The 18054-nt window shown below is 33.5% G+C and overlaps 1 protein-coding gene across 1 annotated transcript; it reads right to left on the reverse strand.

Moving 5' to 3' along the window:
* Positions 1 to 2412: 2412 nt before the first annotated feature.
* LOC141720250 (uncharacterized) lies at positions 2413 to 3747 on the reverse strand. The gene is made up of 3 exons (XM_074522599.1): positions 3357 to 3747; positions 3051 to 3215; positions 2413 to 2969 (listed from the first exon to the last, which is right to left on the reverse strand). Exons 1-3 carry the CDS (start codon positions 3745 to 3747, stop codon positions 2413 to 2415), a joined length of 1113 nt encoding a protein of 370 aa, XP_074378700.1.
* Positions 3748 to 18054: the final 14307 nt, after the last annotated feature.

Genomic DNA, 18054 nt, shown 5'->3' on the forward strand with positions numbered 1-18054 from the left:
AGGCCACGCACCTCTGCTTCTGAGACACCCATGTTATCAGATTCTCGTTCAAATAAAACGCTATACCAGTCGTACTTTTTCTGTCATCTAAACTTCCAGCATGATCACTATCCGAGTACCCACTTAGAATATAATTCCCAGTTCCTCGATGATACACAAGACCATAATTAAGTGTCCCTTTCACATATCTCAGCACTCTCTTCATAGCAGTAAAATGTAGCACAGTTGGTTTATCCATGTACTTGCTTAATACACCCACAGAATATGAAATATCGGACGAGTATGCACAAGGTACCTTAATTCACCAATAACGCTCTTGTATAATGTTGAGTCCACCAATTGTCCACCTTCATCTTTATCGATCTGCACCTTCGATTCCATGGGAAATTTTACTCGCTTACACATTGACATGTTCATCTTCTCTAAAATTCTTTTACCATATGTTGTCTGCTTTACTTCAATAAACTCCTTCTCTTGCTTCACTTCTAAACCCAGGTAGTAGGCCAGCTTCCCAATATCGCTCATATCAAATTCGCTTTTCATCTGCATCTTGAACTTCAAAATATTTTCAGTACTTGACCCTGTCACCAACAAGTCATCAACGTACACGCCCACAATCAAACATTCATTTCCTTCTCGCCTTGTATACACATCATGATTATAAGGGCATCTCGAAAAACATAAGCTTCTCAAAAATTTGTTTAAACGTGAATACCATACTCTTGGTGACTGTTTCAAACCGTAGAGTGCCTTCAACAAACGATAGACATTATGCTCTTCACCTCTTTTCTCAAAACCAGTAGGCTGCATTACATATACTTCCTCCATCAAATCCCCATTCAAGAAAGCAAATTTCGCGTCTAGATGATGCACTTGCCATCCTTGTTTTGCAGCCATAGCTAATAACAGCCTCACCATCGAAAACCTTGTCGTAATCCACTCCTTTTTTGTGCACATAAACTCTCGCCACGAGCCTGGCCTTACTTCACTATATCTCCATTTGTATCCTTCTTAACTTTGTAAACCCACTTCAAACTTATGGGTTTTCGACCTTCTAACAAATCAGTTAAGACCCACCTTTTGTTTCTCTCAATCGCCTCTATCTCGACACTCATAGCCTGCCTCCATTCTTCATTTTCTTTAGCTTCCTCAAATGTTTTCGGCTCCTCAACACCCAGTAATAAAAGCTCATCTGAAATCTCTATCGCTTCTGTATCGTCATATATCTCACTTAGTAACCGAAATCGCTGAGGTTCACTTGAGTCTCTTGATACTTCAGACCCATAAACAACACTATTTTGTTCATTCATGAAACTCCCAGTAGTACATGGTGTACGAGGACTTTGAGGCGTCTCCGTATTCATACCAGCCTGTTCGCCAACATTATTATTAACAATGACAAAATTTCCAGATGTGTTATTACCTTGTATTTTATTAGGCTGCCAATTTCATCCTTTATCTTCCTCGAACACCACATCACGGCTGACATGTAGTCTCCCAGTATTCGGATTGAACAGCCTGTGCGCCTTGGTTCCAGGCTCCTTGCCAATATAACCATTTTAACACTTCTGTCATCGAGTTTTCCTAGTGCAACATTTTGTGTCTTGACATGCACCAAACATCCAAATACCCGTAAGTGATCCACTTTTTGTTTAACTCCAGTCCAGGCTTCCTAGGGGGTTTCACCATTCAACGCCTAAGTTGGCACTCGGTTTAAGATATAAATTGAATGCCGTGCAGCCTCTCCCCACATCACGTCCAGCATATTTTTCTCCTTCAATAAGCTTCTCGTCATAGCTATCACCGTCCTGTTTCGCCTCTCGACTACCCCATTTTGTTGGGGGGTGTAGGGAGCAGTCAGGTGTCTTTTGATGCCAGCATTTGCACAAAATTCATCAAATTCTTTCGATGTAAACTCTCCACCTCTATCCATCCGTAGTACTTTAATCGTATCCTTTTCCTCTTTTCCAGCCAATGCCTTAAACTTTTTAAATGCTTCAAATGCCTGATCTTTTATTTTCAACATAAAAACCCACATTGCATGACTATAATCATCTACTAACAAAAACATATACCTGTTCCCAGCCGGTGTTGGAGGGGATATCGGTCCACATAAATCTGCATGCACTAAATCCAGTTTGTGCTTCGCCATAAACTCAGTTTTCTGCGAGAAGGATTTCTTTGATAGTTTTGCCAGCAAACAACCATTACACACGGCTTTTGGTTTTGTTAGTTTCGGGAGTCCACGTGCCATTTCTCTGTCTGACATGATCTGCAGCGAATGAAAATTTACGTGGCCCGGTCTTGCGTGCCACAACCATGCTTGTTCTTCATTCTTCGATAGCATACACATAATGTTCTTCTCTTCAATGACTATCTTGTATAGTCGATTGGCTGATCTTTGAACTTTCATCAATAGTTTCCCACCCACAGATGGTGACCACTCATCACTACTTTGTTCCCATCTTCTGATAATTGTCCCAACGAAATGATGTTGTTGCACAATGTCGGAATGAAATACACTTCTTTAAGCACATGTTCCTTCCCATTTTTACAATTAAAAATTATTGTTCCCTTTCCTTTTATTTTCCCCGTTGACCCATCTCCGAAACGCACATGGCCTGTCACATTTTCATTCAGTTCGCTAAATTTTTCACGATATCCCGTCATATGATTACTGGCACCATTGTCTAAGTACCACAGGCTTCCGTTCCCCATTGTTCCTTCCTTCTGATAGAAACTAGGCAACACCTTCTCCTCATTTAATAATACAACCTCCCCTTCAGTTAAAAGGAGTGTGGGTTCATCATCCTCTAAATTTGTAAGGTTCGACTCCTGACTCTGCTCCTTAACCTTTTCTTTTTCTTTCTTTGGTTTTCTGTATTCGTGTGCATAGTGTCCATAGACCTGGCAATTAAAACACTTCACCGTGCCTCTATCTCGAGTGTTATTGTAGCCTCTGTTTGTCCCTTCATTTTTATTTTGGTATTGCTGAAAATTTCCTTTGCCCCCACCATGGTATCGTGGACCATGTCTACCTCAGCCACGACCTCCAAATCCACCTCTTTGTCTTTGAATATGAGTTGTTGATGGCCCATTTTTGTTTGACCTCTTCGCCCACTCTTCCTGAATTAGTAGCAACTGTCCAATTGTACTTTCAGACTTTCCTTTCATTCTCTCCTCGTGGGCCTTTAGACGGCCCACTACCTCCGCAACTATCAAAGTTTTTATATCTGCGAACTGTTCTATATTCGAGGCGATTTGTAGAAACTTGTCGGGAACAACTCTTAGTATTTTTCTCACCACGCTCGATTCCTCTATCGTTTCACCAAGAACTCATATATTTGTGACAATACCACGTAGCTTCATACAGAAATCATCCACCTGATCTGTTTCCTTCATCACCAGGGACTCAAACTCACTTCTTAAGGTCTGCACTTTTGCCTCCTTAACTCGCGTCGCACCCATACACAATATTTTGATCCCGTCCCAAGCTTCCTTAGCGGTCTTCTTCTCAGCGATGGTCAACAATATATCGTCTGGCACACCTTGATATATTGCAGCAAGGGCTATCTGTACCATTTTCTCATCTATGGTTTCTTTGGGATCCTTCATTTCAATGGCATCCCAAACTCCTTGCGCCTTCATAAACACTTTCATCTTTAATGACCAAGCTGTATAGTTGCTTCTGGTAAGCATTGGGTAGCTTAAGCCAATAGATCCCTCCTTCGCCTTGGACGGTTCCATCTCAATGTTTGTGTGTTTGGGTTGTATTTTAGGCATACAATTGCCTTAACAGGCTCTGATACCAGAATGTAGCTAGCAAGATGATAAAAATATATAGCTAATACAAGTATGTCTGGAGGAATCAATATATTGATTAACTCACCAAAGCTTTTGATATTACAACTTAAATAGAAAACTGATTACACAAAATGCTCCTAAAAACAAGGAATTAAAATCAAACTGCATCATACCATATCTTCATAACTTCCTAAATTGTCTCTACTAATTGAGACTTATTCAAACCAATATTACTTCCTAATATATTTAATTTCAACACAAGTTTAGATTAAATTAATTCCAACACATCCTAATAAAATTTATATAAATATTTTATACTTGTAAAAATTGTATATATATATATATATGTATGTATGTATATATATATATATAAGATTATCAATTTATTAATAAATGAGATATATTATTTATAGATAAGAATATAAAATCTTTTTATATTTTTTATTGGCGGAATTCGAACTTTGGGCTTCTGGTAAATTAGTTAGATAGTGAATATTATGTAACAAAAGATCCAACAACTGTTATTTATTTAATAATGATCTAACGGTCACTATTCTTTCGATGGTAAACATGACTATCAACAATTATACCATGTTTTTCTTATTATAATTTAATATAGATATTAACCTATAACCCGTGCGATGCACGGTTGTTTTAAATAATTATAATTTTAATATTTTTTATTTAAACAAAATATGGCTTAAGTATACCCGAATATATTTTTATTAAAATAGCTATCTATGATTAGTTGACATGTGAATATATGTAAATAATTTGTTAAAACAATTAGAATTATTAAATTAGGTTTTAAAATACTTAGGTTCGGAACTTGGCCCAACTAAATAGTTTCGAAATTATTAACCACGTCCAATTCAATATGTCATGTGTTTTAATTAGAATACTTAACTGAGAATTAATTAGTTTGTGGGTTTCTAATTTTAATAAAAAAATTATGGATATTAAAGGCATAGGAAAACCATGTTATATCAACCAACTCCAAGTTAATATATTTAGTTTATTTTAAATTTAAATATAGCTCGGGTGGAACATTATTTTATTTTAGCTCAGATGAGTTGTATATATTATTTTGTGTTAGTTCAATGTGATTATATTGAGTAACAAATTATTTTTCATATTATAACTTTGTTTTAACCTGATTCAATAGTTTTTTTTTAAAACCGCGTTAGTGTTATATATTATTTTATGTGAAAGAATGCCCAAAATACACTATTTTTCAATTTCAACTGCCCAAAATGTCCATTGGCAGTACGCCTAATGTTGGAAATTGTCTATGTCAGAAATCAGGATCTACTATGGAGTCAGAATTTATTAAGAGGAGGCGTCAGAATATGAAGCCAGTCAGGATCTGTCTGACAGTCAGGATTTGTCAAGTGTCAGGATCTGATGCAGTCAGGATATGCATCAGGATATGAGGACCGTTACGATATGACTGGATAAGTCGCGACTACAGGATAAATCAGAATCTACTGATTTATAGGATCGTGGTTGTTAATTTAGTTATGTATAGAAACTTGATAATTTATACTGTAACATAACTTGTAATTGATAGGAATTGATTGTGTAGCTGTGTGATATATAAATGCAGAATAGGTTATCACTTTGTGGTGTGCTTAACTCGAGTATTATTATAACCTAGCAGCACTTAAGAATATTGTTCTTGAGAGAGTTTTGTAACAGTTTATTAAAGATCAATATAAATTGTTATTTGATTCAACCATTTTTTATTGTTATTACTTTACTTCTATGATAAATCGATTTATTAGTTAATTGTATCCAACCCCCTTAAACAATTAACCTTGCTGGGTAATAAGTGGTATCAGAGCGGTCAAATTAACTGTTAATTTGAAAAGATCAAAAATATCTGGAAAAATATATAAAAGCATGAAAATTTCTATCCTGAAGAAAGTTGATTGCTCTACATGGAGAGTAAATATGTTGATGTTCCTAGAAGCCATTGATGATTCATATATTGATATAATTCACAATAAACATTCTTACCCTCAAAAGGTTGTCCAAATGAGTGCAACAGTTCTTGAGCACTACATCAGGAAAGAGAAATCAGAATGGTCAGATGCTGAAAAGGCTGCAATGCTTAAAGATGCATAAATCAGAAATATTTTGCACAACTGTTTGGATAATGTGATGTCCAGCAGAGTGATTGCCTACAAGACTGCCAAAGCTATATGGGATGCTTTGGAAACTTAGTGTCAAGGGACCATGGAAATAAAGAAGAACAGAAGGGCAGTTCTTGTGCAAGAGTATGAACAATTTGATGCTAAACCTAATGAGAGCATAACTGACAACTAGGATAGATTTCTTACACTATTGAATGATCTGTCACTGGTTGGAAAAGAGTATGATAAGGAGGACTGAAACACCAAGTTTCTAAGAGCTCTTCTTGAAGAATGGGATACACAGGAAACTATAATCAGGCATTCATATAAGATCTTGATTTATTGCCACTTGATGAAGTTTATATGATGCTGAAACCCCATGATCTTGAGATTCAACAAAGAAGGAGCACGAAATGACAGAAAATGAAGGCTGTTGCTCTAAATGTTGAAACTCACAAAGGAAAGGAAAGAGTTAAAGAGAGCTCAAAAAGGAGGCAGGTAATTGAGGAGTCAGATCCTGACACTGAGTCATCAGATCCTGACATAGATACTAATGAAGATTCTAATATTGAACTAGATGATCTTCAAGTTGTTCAGATGGCTGCCATGTTGGTGAAAGGCTTTAGAAGAATGAGGTTTGGAAAGCCACAGAGAAAATGTGGTTTTAACAAGAAGTACTTTGGTGATGGCAAAAGCAAGTTCAAGAAGAATGATGGTCAATATTCTAAGGGAAGGATGTTTGAAAAGACTAAGGTGACTTGTTACAACTGCAATGAAAGAGGACATTTGGCTACTGAATGTCCTAAGTCAATTGAAAAGGCATTGTTCACTTCAAGCTTCAACAAAGACTGGATGGACTCATCAGGAACATAAAATGATGATGAATGTTATGCTTTGATGGCTACTAATGGAGAGGAAGTGTCTTCCACTGATAAGGTACAAATGACTGTTTTTCCAAGAGATACTGATAGCCTGTCTGAATTGAAATCATTCGTGTATTCTCTGCATGCTGGTTTTAAGAGTAAGTCAATTGAAAATGGCAGTTTATTTGATGAGAATAAAGAACTTAGAAAGAGAAGTGATCATTTAGAAGTTGAGCTTGTATGTAAGCATAAAATTGAAAAAGCATGTAAAAAGGCTACATAATGAAGCTCAGATGCACATTAAATATGCCATGCTAGAAGAAGTGTTTGAGAAGGAAAGAGAAGTATTTAAAATATGGATGACGTCAGGCAAAAAGGTTCACAACTTCATAAATGACAAAAACTAGAAATAGTGTTTGGAATATAATAAATATACTGATAAAAACATTAATAAGACTATAACCAACACTACACCTGTTAAATTCGTCAGTATTGATGTAAATGGGGTCAAGTCAATATATGAAGTAGGTTCTACCTCTAGAGTTCTTTATAAGAAGAAAGTTTATTTTGGAATCAAGGAAAAAAGGATAAAAATATAGGTTTTCTCTCTAAAAATCAACTTGATAAGAAAAATTGTGAAGTGACTGTTAGGACTCACAAACCTAGTGCAAAAGGAGGTAAAAATGGAAAACAAGGAATAAATAAGGCAAGTAATTATAAGTACATTGATACTCCTAGAAAACTTGTTTTAACTGTGGAAATACTAATCATATTTCTATTGATTATAGGAAGATTTAAAAGAAAGCCACTAAAATTCCTGAGTCTGATATTAGTGGTAGATCAGTATTTTACAAACCAAAGAACCCTTGTTTTCACTTTGGTACCGTTTGGCATTCTATTTACACATATAAAGATTATCATAGCTTGTATCACAACAATTATAATCCTTTACCAAAATTTAATAAAATTTCTATTTCACATAGAAATGCTAAATTAAATGTGCATGCATCTTGTAAAGTTAAAAATGTCATGACAAATCCTGATAGATCAAATCCCGATGGAGCAATTCCTGATGGGTCAAATCCTGATGGGTCAGTTCCTGACAGGAAGTCTTCTACTGCAAAAATACATAAGATGTCAAAATGGACCCAACAAGTATGAGTTCTTAAAAATGCTAACTAATTTTCATACTTCTGATTACAGGGAAATAAGAAGAATATGCTAGTACTGAATAGTGGTTATTCTGCCCATATGAATGGAAATAAATCCCTATTGTCAGAATATGAGGAGAAGGCTAGCCCAATGGTTTCCTATGGTGATGGAAATGTAGGAAAAATATCGGGATATGGCAATATAATCATTGGAAATGTCATCATCTCTAATGTAGCTCTGGTAGAAGGATTGAAACATAATTCGTTAAGCATCAGTCAAATTACTGACAGAGGATACTATGTTGTTTTTTTATGATACTCATTGTGAAGTAGTTCATAAGTCACAAAGAAAGTTGTTTTCAATGGATACAAATATGAAAACTTCTGTGAAGCCAAACTTCATGCAAATACTGATGGACCTGAAACCTGTTTGATAAGCAAAGCATCAGTAGATAAAAGTTAGAACTGGCACAAGAATTTTTCTCACCTTAACTTCAACAATCTTAATCAATTGGTGAAAAGAAATTTGGTAAGAGGTCTACCAAACATGTTTTGCTCCCCCGATGGTTTGTGTGATGCATGTCAAGAAGCTAAATAAAGAGGGACCTCATTCAAAAGCAAGTCAAAATCATCCATCAAAAAGCCATATCAATTGCTACATTTGGATCTCTTCGGCCCTGTGAAAGTCGTCAATTAACAAGAAAAGGTACACTCTAGTTGTTGTTGATGAATATACTAGATTTACATGGGTATTTTTCTTGCATGGTAAGGATGAAACAATAAATGTTCTTTTGGATCATTTGAGACAGATTGAAAATGGCACAAGTACAAAGTGCAAATTCTGAGAAGTGACAATGGGCCTGAATTCTTCTGTTCATTCTTTGGAGGAAGCAAATATTGATCTGAAAAAAGATGTTGCAGATCTATCAGTACCTATTAAAGGCACTAATAAAAGCAATGGACTAGTCAAAAGAATGTTGAGCATGGAGTCTAAGTAAAAGCTTATGAATGAAAAATTGGTTGTCATTAAGGAACAACAACAAGCAACAAATCTCAAATTGGAGGTTATTTTCTCTCTTCTACAAAGTCTAGATGCCAAAAAAGGGGAGACAATAGTTCCAAACATAAAATGTGCACCTGAATCATATTTAAGGAAAAATATCAATCCTGATAATGATGGTGATAAAAAACAAAGAAGGCCTCTGATGCTATAGTAGTTCAGTCTAAAGATGATATTCAGACACAAGCTCAAACTACTCAGTCAACTCATGTCTCCAAGGATGGTGCTAAGTTAGTGGAGACCAAGACAATTACTCATTCTCAAATCTTGATGGAAAAGCAACATTCATGATCTGTAATTCCTGACAGAGATGAGGTGATAATTGATCACCGTGAAGATGCACAAAAAATCTATAAAACGTTCAGGAAAAAAAAGCTGGTGTTAGCATCACTCTTTATCACAAAGATAGAAGAGATGTTTGGAAAAAGAGCACTCACCCATCTAGCTGATGAATTTCCAGATATGTTACAGAATGAGATGCCTAGACAACAAGAAGAAATTTTGAATCAACTTCAAGCATATAATCAAGGATCTTCTAAAGGAAAAAGAAAGACAAAAGGTGGAAAGAGGTGTGGTTGAAAGATTACTAAGAAAGATGTTCAAGCCATCGTTCCCTCTCAAAGAAGGACAAGGTCTAGTGGAGTCAGTATTGAGGAGATTCCTAATACTCAGGTTCCTAAAGTTCTAATTGATCCTTCATATCTCAATCCTGAACCTAGAAGAAATGCTATTAAATTGATTAATAAAGATGCTGATGCTGAAAGTGAAGAGGCTGGTATATATTCTTGTGTTAAGAAGATCAAGGCAATTACAAACTAAAGCTGCTCATGACAACGAAACTTTAAATCCTGACAGCAGATTATCAATTCCCGACATAATTCCTGATACTGCAATTCCTGATTATGACAGGGTGTCTATATCAGAGTTGTTTGAGAATGAAGATGAAGAAGCTCTATTTCGATTGAATCTTGAAATGCTGTCTACTTATGTTGAAGCATTCAATTCTGAAGTTGGAGAAGATGAAAGGAGTGTTATTTTTTATAAAGAGGAAAGGAGACCATAAGGAAAGATCAGGATAACTGTTGACAGAGCTAATTAAGAATTTAAAAACATGCTTCGGAGATCTAGCAGAAGCAGATGGAGGAATACTGGCAGGAGGGAGTTGAGAGAAAGAGAAGAAATGAGAGCTCAAACTTTTCCCAAGATCAAGAACAAGTACAAGTGGAAGAAAATTGATGATCTTAATTGTAATGATGAGATGAATTTTGTTACTGGAGGTATAAGGGAGGAAGGTTTACCTGAATCTAAAATTTTGGGAGAGAAGAAATCCTGGATGGTACAAACCAATGCTCCAAACTGTCTGCACCTTATACAAGAGCTAGGATTGAGCATCATGAAGCTGATTTAGTAAATCTAATATTGATTAATTTCACTCTAGCTGATAGTCCTAGTCAAGAAGTTACAGTTAATCATCTAGATAGGCTTGAAGCAGTAAAGATCATACTTGATAGACATGATGGTTCGGAACCCAAGCAAAATATTATACTCTTATTGCAAGGTGATCAAGTTCAAGTTTTATCTCTTGATGAATTACTGATCATGACAACCAAGGAGCTCAAATATATCCAATACTTGCTAAGAGTTGAAGATGAAGCTTCTAGACAATGGTCAAACATGATTCTTGCTACTATCAGGAAAATGGTACTTGATAATGGTTCTCATTATTTTGGATCTTATATTCTCACTTACATGAATTTTAGAATATAAGAAGTCAATATGAAGAAAGGAGCAACTATAATTGAGAATGTCCTCACTCAGAGATATATAACCATGAATCCCGATGGCCCAAAAGCTTGTTATATATCACTGGATGAGTTGATGATTGAAAGAACTCCAGTCAGAAACTTAAAAGATGCAATATACCAGTTATCTGAAGAAACTGAGTATGAGAATAACCTAAAGATCAGGCTAGAGCAAATAATATCGAAGAAGATTGATGACATAATGAAAGATTTTGTTCAGAGATACTACAGTCTACCAGGAAATATGAAGACCAAATTCTGAAACAGAGTATGCTTTACTACTCTTACACTTAGCATTTTATCCTTCTGAATTGAGTTGAAGGGTTATTAAAAGTCATTTAAAATAAATAATTGTTAAAAAATGTATTTATGATAAGAAAATATCGTGCAAATATACGAGTCCAAAAATAAAGTAACGTTACGAGTCATTACAAAACAATTTAGGGATATTGAAATAATCCCAATAAAAATTTTGAGAACAATTTTGAATTTTTGAATTTTTTGAGATATTTTAAGATTTGTAACTACTTTAATAAAGGAATTAAACAACATATTGATACATTTATTTATTGCATTTATATGTTCCAAAAATTTTTAAGAGAGAAAAGAATGGTTGTAGAAGAGCTCTTCGTTCGGATTTCTTTTTAGTTTCCTAATGGACGTAATGGTTAGTGACTTGAATGAAAATTTCTTTAGTTTGATGACCAAACTGCAAGTTTCGAGGAAATCGTGTGACCTAAACACCGCTTCATCTGACTGTACATGCCACAATAGATTTATTTAAGCCAAGTCACCAAGCTAAGTCAGCATTCCGTTAAGTTTTTAATGGAAAGTAACGACTAGTGAACTGGATGAAAATTTTTAGGAGTAAAATGATATGATTGAAAGCTTTTTGAGTTAGATGACCCAACTGTAAGTTTCCGGTCAGTTGAGTGACCCAAATATCATTTAACCCAATAAAATATATCAAATAATGATGTCTCGTACTCAATCAAAACCAAATAATATGGTTAATCGAGAAGAACATAAGCTGAAGGATAAAGGGAAGGAGTATGCATATAAGATGACAAGAAAAAAGATTAAGGAAGAGGAAAATAAGAGCCCAGTTAGGTATACCGAAGTTACCGAATGTTTTGGACAAACACCATCACCAATATGCTCACTTTCACCATTTGTATAGTACATATCATGAGCAAGTAATGCAATCTATGGTTCAGTTCATGTAATTATTTCTTCTCCATTTCTAGAACAAGATCATACATCTAGCTCTTCCATATGGGATAACAAGCCATTACTTGTATGTCTTTTTTTAATCTTAATCTATTTCATGGTGTAACAGGAAAAACCATAAAATCTGATACAGACGGGATTGTCAAATTCTAATTTCAATCATATATACATATCTTTTTTTCTACAATTATACAATTATTTATGTTAAATCATTGTTAATGTTCTTCTTGCGATAAGTATAGAAATCGGAAATGAGTCTATCAGTAAAACTCCAAAATAAGGAAGTTTTTATCTTGGTTTCGAGTCAGAAGTTGGTTCGATTCTGTAACATCATGAGATTTTAGTGTAACTGGTTCCTTTACAGGATATCAGAGACCACTATTTGACCCATAATGGGCTATCGAACTGGTTCCTTGTCACATATTTTGTAATTAAAGAAATGGTTAACTTTAATTTAACTATTATATTATAAGTGAACTATTTTTATTGATTTCATCGATAATTTAAAGAGATAATTAACGGAACTATATTGTAATATTGTAATATGGGATTTGTTCGTGGAGGCTATTAGAGCTCCTTTTTCTAGCTTCATGATATCTTGAACTACAACTTTCAATCACAATTTCGACACGAAAGGAAGAATCTGGTCTACTATGATATGATTTTCATGTTTTGAACGAACTCTACTCCTTAGTGCATATTGAGAATGACTATACTATTATTGATCTTGAAAAAATTAATTGGGAAGATCATATTCGTGGTGTGTTCGTATGCAGAAATTGAAAAGAAAAAATATTTTAAGATGCTAGGATTTGGAAATTCAACGTATTAAAGTTTGAATTCCAATGTGGGATCGACTATATTAACATAGTTTTTCCCAATTTATTGTTGCAGTACTCCTCATAAGTGTATAGAAAAATATATGGTCGGTCCGACCGAGAAAGACATGGGAGTTGTTGGATCAATTTAGCGAATGAAGTTTTAACTTTTATGTTCAACAAAGTAACAGACAAACCTAATTTCGATTTACATTGGTAATGCAAGGACAACTCACATTTTATGTATTGATGGGATCGTGGCTTAATTGATGTATTGTTACTTATGTTGACAAGATTTATTTTCAGTGTTAATTTAAATTTCGGCATTGTTCTTTAATGTGCTCATTTCAATCATCTATGATGTACCACAAAAATCTGGCTTTGTTTTGAGGTGCATTATCAACCAAATTTCTCGTTATTTCACTAATTATAACTAAGCTAAACGTTATGTGTATCCGACACTCTTTTAAATATATTTTTAATTAGATTATTAACACCGAAAAAATAAAATATTTTTATTAAATATACTATTAAGATTGAATTTTTTGACAACTAGTTCCATTAAAATATGAGTTTCAAATATTTAAGCCTTCGATATATTTGTGAATCAGAATAGTTAAATGTGTTTTAACTAATATAGTTTTTTTAAATTATTAAGTTCGTTAAAATAAATTAAAAATAAATAGGCTCGTAAAGTTGTCCAAGCCAAAATTTTAAATAATTTTCTTTTAATAATTTTATTTTATATCATATGTGATGTACAAGTTTTTTTTATAATACAGGTTTATATATTAATAGTTTGTAAAAATATTATACTTTTACTCTTATTTTGCCTCTGGAACCTTCTCCTTCCATTTACATCGGTTTCTCTAGAAACTTCTTGTTACATCGGTTTGGTCTAGAAACTTCTCGTTTTATCTACATTTGTTTGTTCACCTCTGCTCTCCCTATAAAACATTCGGCATCCTAAATTATATATCGTCAACCATTATGTATCATTATATATCCCCTCTAATTCACCCTATGTCGCCGCTCTCTTTTCGTATCCTCTAATCTCCCCTTCCATAATATTTTATGATCTTTCTTTTTATTCATATTTAATCAAATTACTTCTTTAGCAATAATATTTTGCAATAATCTTTACTCCAAAGTCTTTTGATTATATGCGTAATAACACTATAACCATCAAAAACCAATTGAAAAAGACTAACACCCTCTCAAATCAGAAATCCGTGATTGCGACTTTCGGTATGATTTGGGGATTCTCGCCTGATTTCCATGATGGTCATGATGTTAAGTTTGTTGGTACGAAATCTCTTCAAAATTTTAGAATACACATATTTTTTGAATTCTTTTTCCTAAAATTTCTATATTTGTTGCAGTAAACAATGAAGAAATTGCTCCATGATGACATTTGTTGGTAATATTTTATTTTTCTATCTTCTTCATACGTTTAATATCTACCAATTTCATGATATTACTGAAAATGTTATCAGATGGGTCCACAAATAATATTTTTAAATTAATAATATTATTAACACTAATATATATAATATTATCATCATTTCAAATATTGAGTTACATTGATAAGACAATTCAGGCAAGTTTAGTATTTGAATTTTAACTTGGTTGATCTTTTTCCATATTTATAATGAATTATGTATATGCAGCTACTATGTACCTGAAGGCAATGGGCCCAGGGAAGGAGAAGGATAAGGAATCACAAACAGGGGGTGGAGGGCCTTTTAGAAGACTCTCTCGAATCAGATGAAAACCATAATTTAGTCCCGAAAGACAAACCATATTATCCGCTCAGTAATCTTTGTTTCCAATTATTATCAATGTACTTGGTACTATGATTTCACATAACTTTTTTTATGGAAATAATATTTTTATATTCGTGATTTTGTTTACTTTAATATCACATGGAATTAGATTTTTAAAAACTCTAATATTTATTCTGGGTAAGATGTAGACCAAATATGAGACATAGTAACACACTCATTCAAAATACAAATTCTTATTATTTCTCCATGTAATAAATATTTATTGATTTCTACAAAGAGAATAGTACTATGAACCTACAAGACATTTGCAGGATATATTTATTTTTATTTATTTAAGTGTATTCGTTATATGTGTAGATTTAACTAATTTTAAAATATGATTGAAGACACTACAAACACTACAGGAAAACAGGACAAAACCGGCCACACATAACCAAGCGACTTCGATTTGGCCCCAATATAACCGACCACCTATTGCGGATGTCATCACGACAATTTATAACTTTTTTTAAGATTTATATTCATCCGTGGTTACAAAAAACGATTTGGAAATAATGGAAAATCGGTTGTCAAAGCGTTGTGTTTGTTGGAAACGATTTTTCCTCAAAGTTGGTTTGATTCGATGGAACACTTGGTTGTACATTTAGCTGAAGAAATTAGACTTGTTGGACCTGCTTATTAGCATTGGATGTATCCGATTGAGCATTTGTTGGGGAAATTAAAATAAAAAGTCGGTAATAAAGCAAGAGTTGAGGGTTCAATTGCCGAACGATATATGGAGGAGGAGATTCTAAATATTTGTTCCTTTTATTTTTCCTCTAACACGATTCATAATAAAGTACGTCGTAACGAGGTTTTGTTTGATGTTCAAAATTCTAAGAATTTAGAAGTTTTCAAATATTTAATTTAATCTCTTGGAAAAGAAAGAACTCAATTCATGAATGATGATGAACGAGAGTTAACAGAAGAATATGTTCTTTTAAACTCTCCCGAAGTTCAACCTTATCTAAGGTACCAAAATCTTACTTTAAACAATATGCGTAATAATTTTGATAATGACACACATGTATGATTTTATATTTTAGAAAGGACCAAGATCGTGTTATGAGATAACATATTGATACATTTATTCATTGCATTTATATGTTCCAAAAAATTTTAAGTGAGAAAAGAATGGTTGTAGGAGAGCTCTTCGTTCATATTTCTTTTCAGTTTTTTAATGGACGTAATGGTTAGTGACTTGAATGGAAATTTCTTTAGTTTGATAACCAAACTGTAAGTTTCAAGGCAATTGAGTGACCAAAACATCGCTTCATTTGACTTTTCATGCCACAATAGATTTATTTCAGCCAAGTCACCAAGCTTAGTCAGCATTCCGTTACGTTTTTAATGGAAAGTAACAGCTAGTGACCTGGATGAAAAGTTTTAAGAGTAAAATGATATGATTGAAAGCTTTTTGAGTTAGATGACCCAACTGCAAGTTTCCGGTCAGTTGAGTGACCCAAATGTCATTTAACCCAATAAAATATTAAATAATGATGTCCTGTACTCAATCAAAACAAAATAATATAGTTAATCAAGAAGAACACAAGCTGGAGGATAAAGAGAAGGGGTATGCACAAAAGATGACAATCAAAAAGATTATGGAAGAGAAAAACAAGAGCCCTGTTAGATATAGCAAAGTTACCGAATGTTTTGGACAAACACCATCACCAATATGCTCACTTTCACCATTTGTATAGTACATGTCATGAGCACGTAATGCAATCTATGGTTCAATTGATGAGATTATTTCTTCTCCATTTCTAGAACAAGATCATACATCTAGCTCTTCCATACGGGATAACAAGCCATTACTTGTATGTCTTTTTTTAATCTTAATCTATTACATGGTGTACTTGGAATATAGTTATGGTCAATTAATAGATATTATTCGTTAGTGTAACAAGAGATGTAAATCATTTACGACTTGAAAGGTCATGTGAAGAAAACTCAACAAGAGTTTAAGATATCAACCAAATCCTCAAGTACCTGCGTGAATATGCCTTAATTAGTAATAGTACAAACATGCAACAGGCAAAACCATAAAATCTGATGCAGGCGGGATTGTCAGATTCTAATTTCAATCATATGTACATATTTGTTTTTTCTATAATTATACAATTATTTATATAAAATCATTGCTAATGTTCTTCTTGCGATAAGTATAGAAATAGGAAATGAGTCTATTAGTAAAACTCCAAGATAAGGAAGTTGTTATCTTGGTTTCGAGTCAGAAGTTGATTCGATTCTGTACATTTATTTTTAACGTAGTTTACGCTTAAAGAATAAAAAATATTTGGAAGAAAAAACAATTAGGAAATCAAAGAATTTATGTTCAGGGTCAGTGAATATTTTTAATTTGTAAGCGAGAACACGCTTACTTACCCAAAGATTCAAATCAAGACAATTTTATGTCTTATATTGTTAGAATATTAATATAAGATTTTTGAAATAACCTATCTTTAACACCATGAGATTTTAGTGTAACTGGTTCCTTTACATGATATCAGATACCACTCTTTGACCCATAATGGCCTATCAAACTGGTTCCTTGTCACATATTTTGTAATCAAAGAAATGGTTAACTTTAATTTACCATTTATATTATAAGTGAACAATTCTCATTGATTTCAGCGATAATTTAAAGACATAATTAACTAAACTATATTGTAATAAGGGATTTGTTCGTGGAGGCTAGTAGAGCTCATTTCTCTAGCTTCATGTTATTTTTAACTACAACTTTCAATCACAATTTCGACATGGAAGGAAGAATCTGGTCTACTATGACATGATTTTCATGTTTTGAATGAACTCTACGCCTTGGTGCATATTGAGAACGACTATACTATTATTGATCTTGAAAAAGTAAATTGGGAAGATCATATTCGTGGTGTGTTCGTATGTCGAAATTGAAAAAAATATATATTTTAAGATGCTATGATTTGGCAATTCAACGTATTAAAGTTTGAATTCCAAGGTGGGATCGACTATATTAACACATTTTTTCCCAATTTATTGTTGCAGTACTCCTCATAAGTGTATAGTGAAATTTATGGTCGGTCCGACCGAGAAAGACATGGGAGTTGTTGGATCAATTTGGCAAATAAAGTTTTGACTTTTATGTTCAACAAAGTAACAGATAAACCTAATTTTGATTTCCATTGGTAATTCAAGGACAACTCACATTTTATGTGTTGATGGGATCATGGCTTAATTGATGTATTGTTAGTTATGTTGACAAGATTTATTTTCAGTGTTAATTTAAAAATTCGGCATTGTTCTTTAATGTGCTCATTTCAATCATCTGTGATGTATCACAAAAATCTGGGTTTATTTTGAGGTGCATTATCAACCAAATTTCT

The sequence above is a fragment of the Apium graveolens genome, chromosome 4 (assembly GCF_009905375.1).
Source record: "Apium graveolens cultivar Ventura chromosome 4, ASM990537v1, whole genome shotgun sequence".
NCBI classification, from domain to species: domain Eukaryota; kingdom Viridiplantae; phylum Streptophyta; class Magnoliopsida; order Apiales; family Apiaceae; genus Apium; species Apium graveolens.

Excerpts from the sequence above, each read along its gene's own strand:
- LOC141720250 (XM_074522599.1), bottom strand. The coding sequence starts at position 3,747 with ATGGAACCGTCCAAGGCGAAGGAGGGATCTATTGGCTTAAGCTACCCA. Across the intron at positions 3,216-3,356 it reads TTTCTGTATGAAGCTACGTG|TTGCGGAGGTAGTGGGCCGT; the intron begins GTATTGTCACAA and ends AAACTTTGATAG. Across the intron at positions 2,970-3,050 it reads ACAAAGAGGTGGATTTGGAG|GGACAAACAGAGGCTACAAT; the intron begins GTCGTGGCTGAG and ends ATAAAAATGAAG.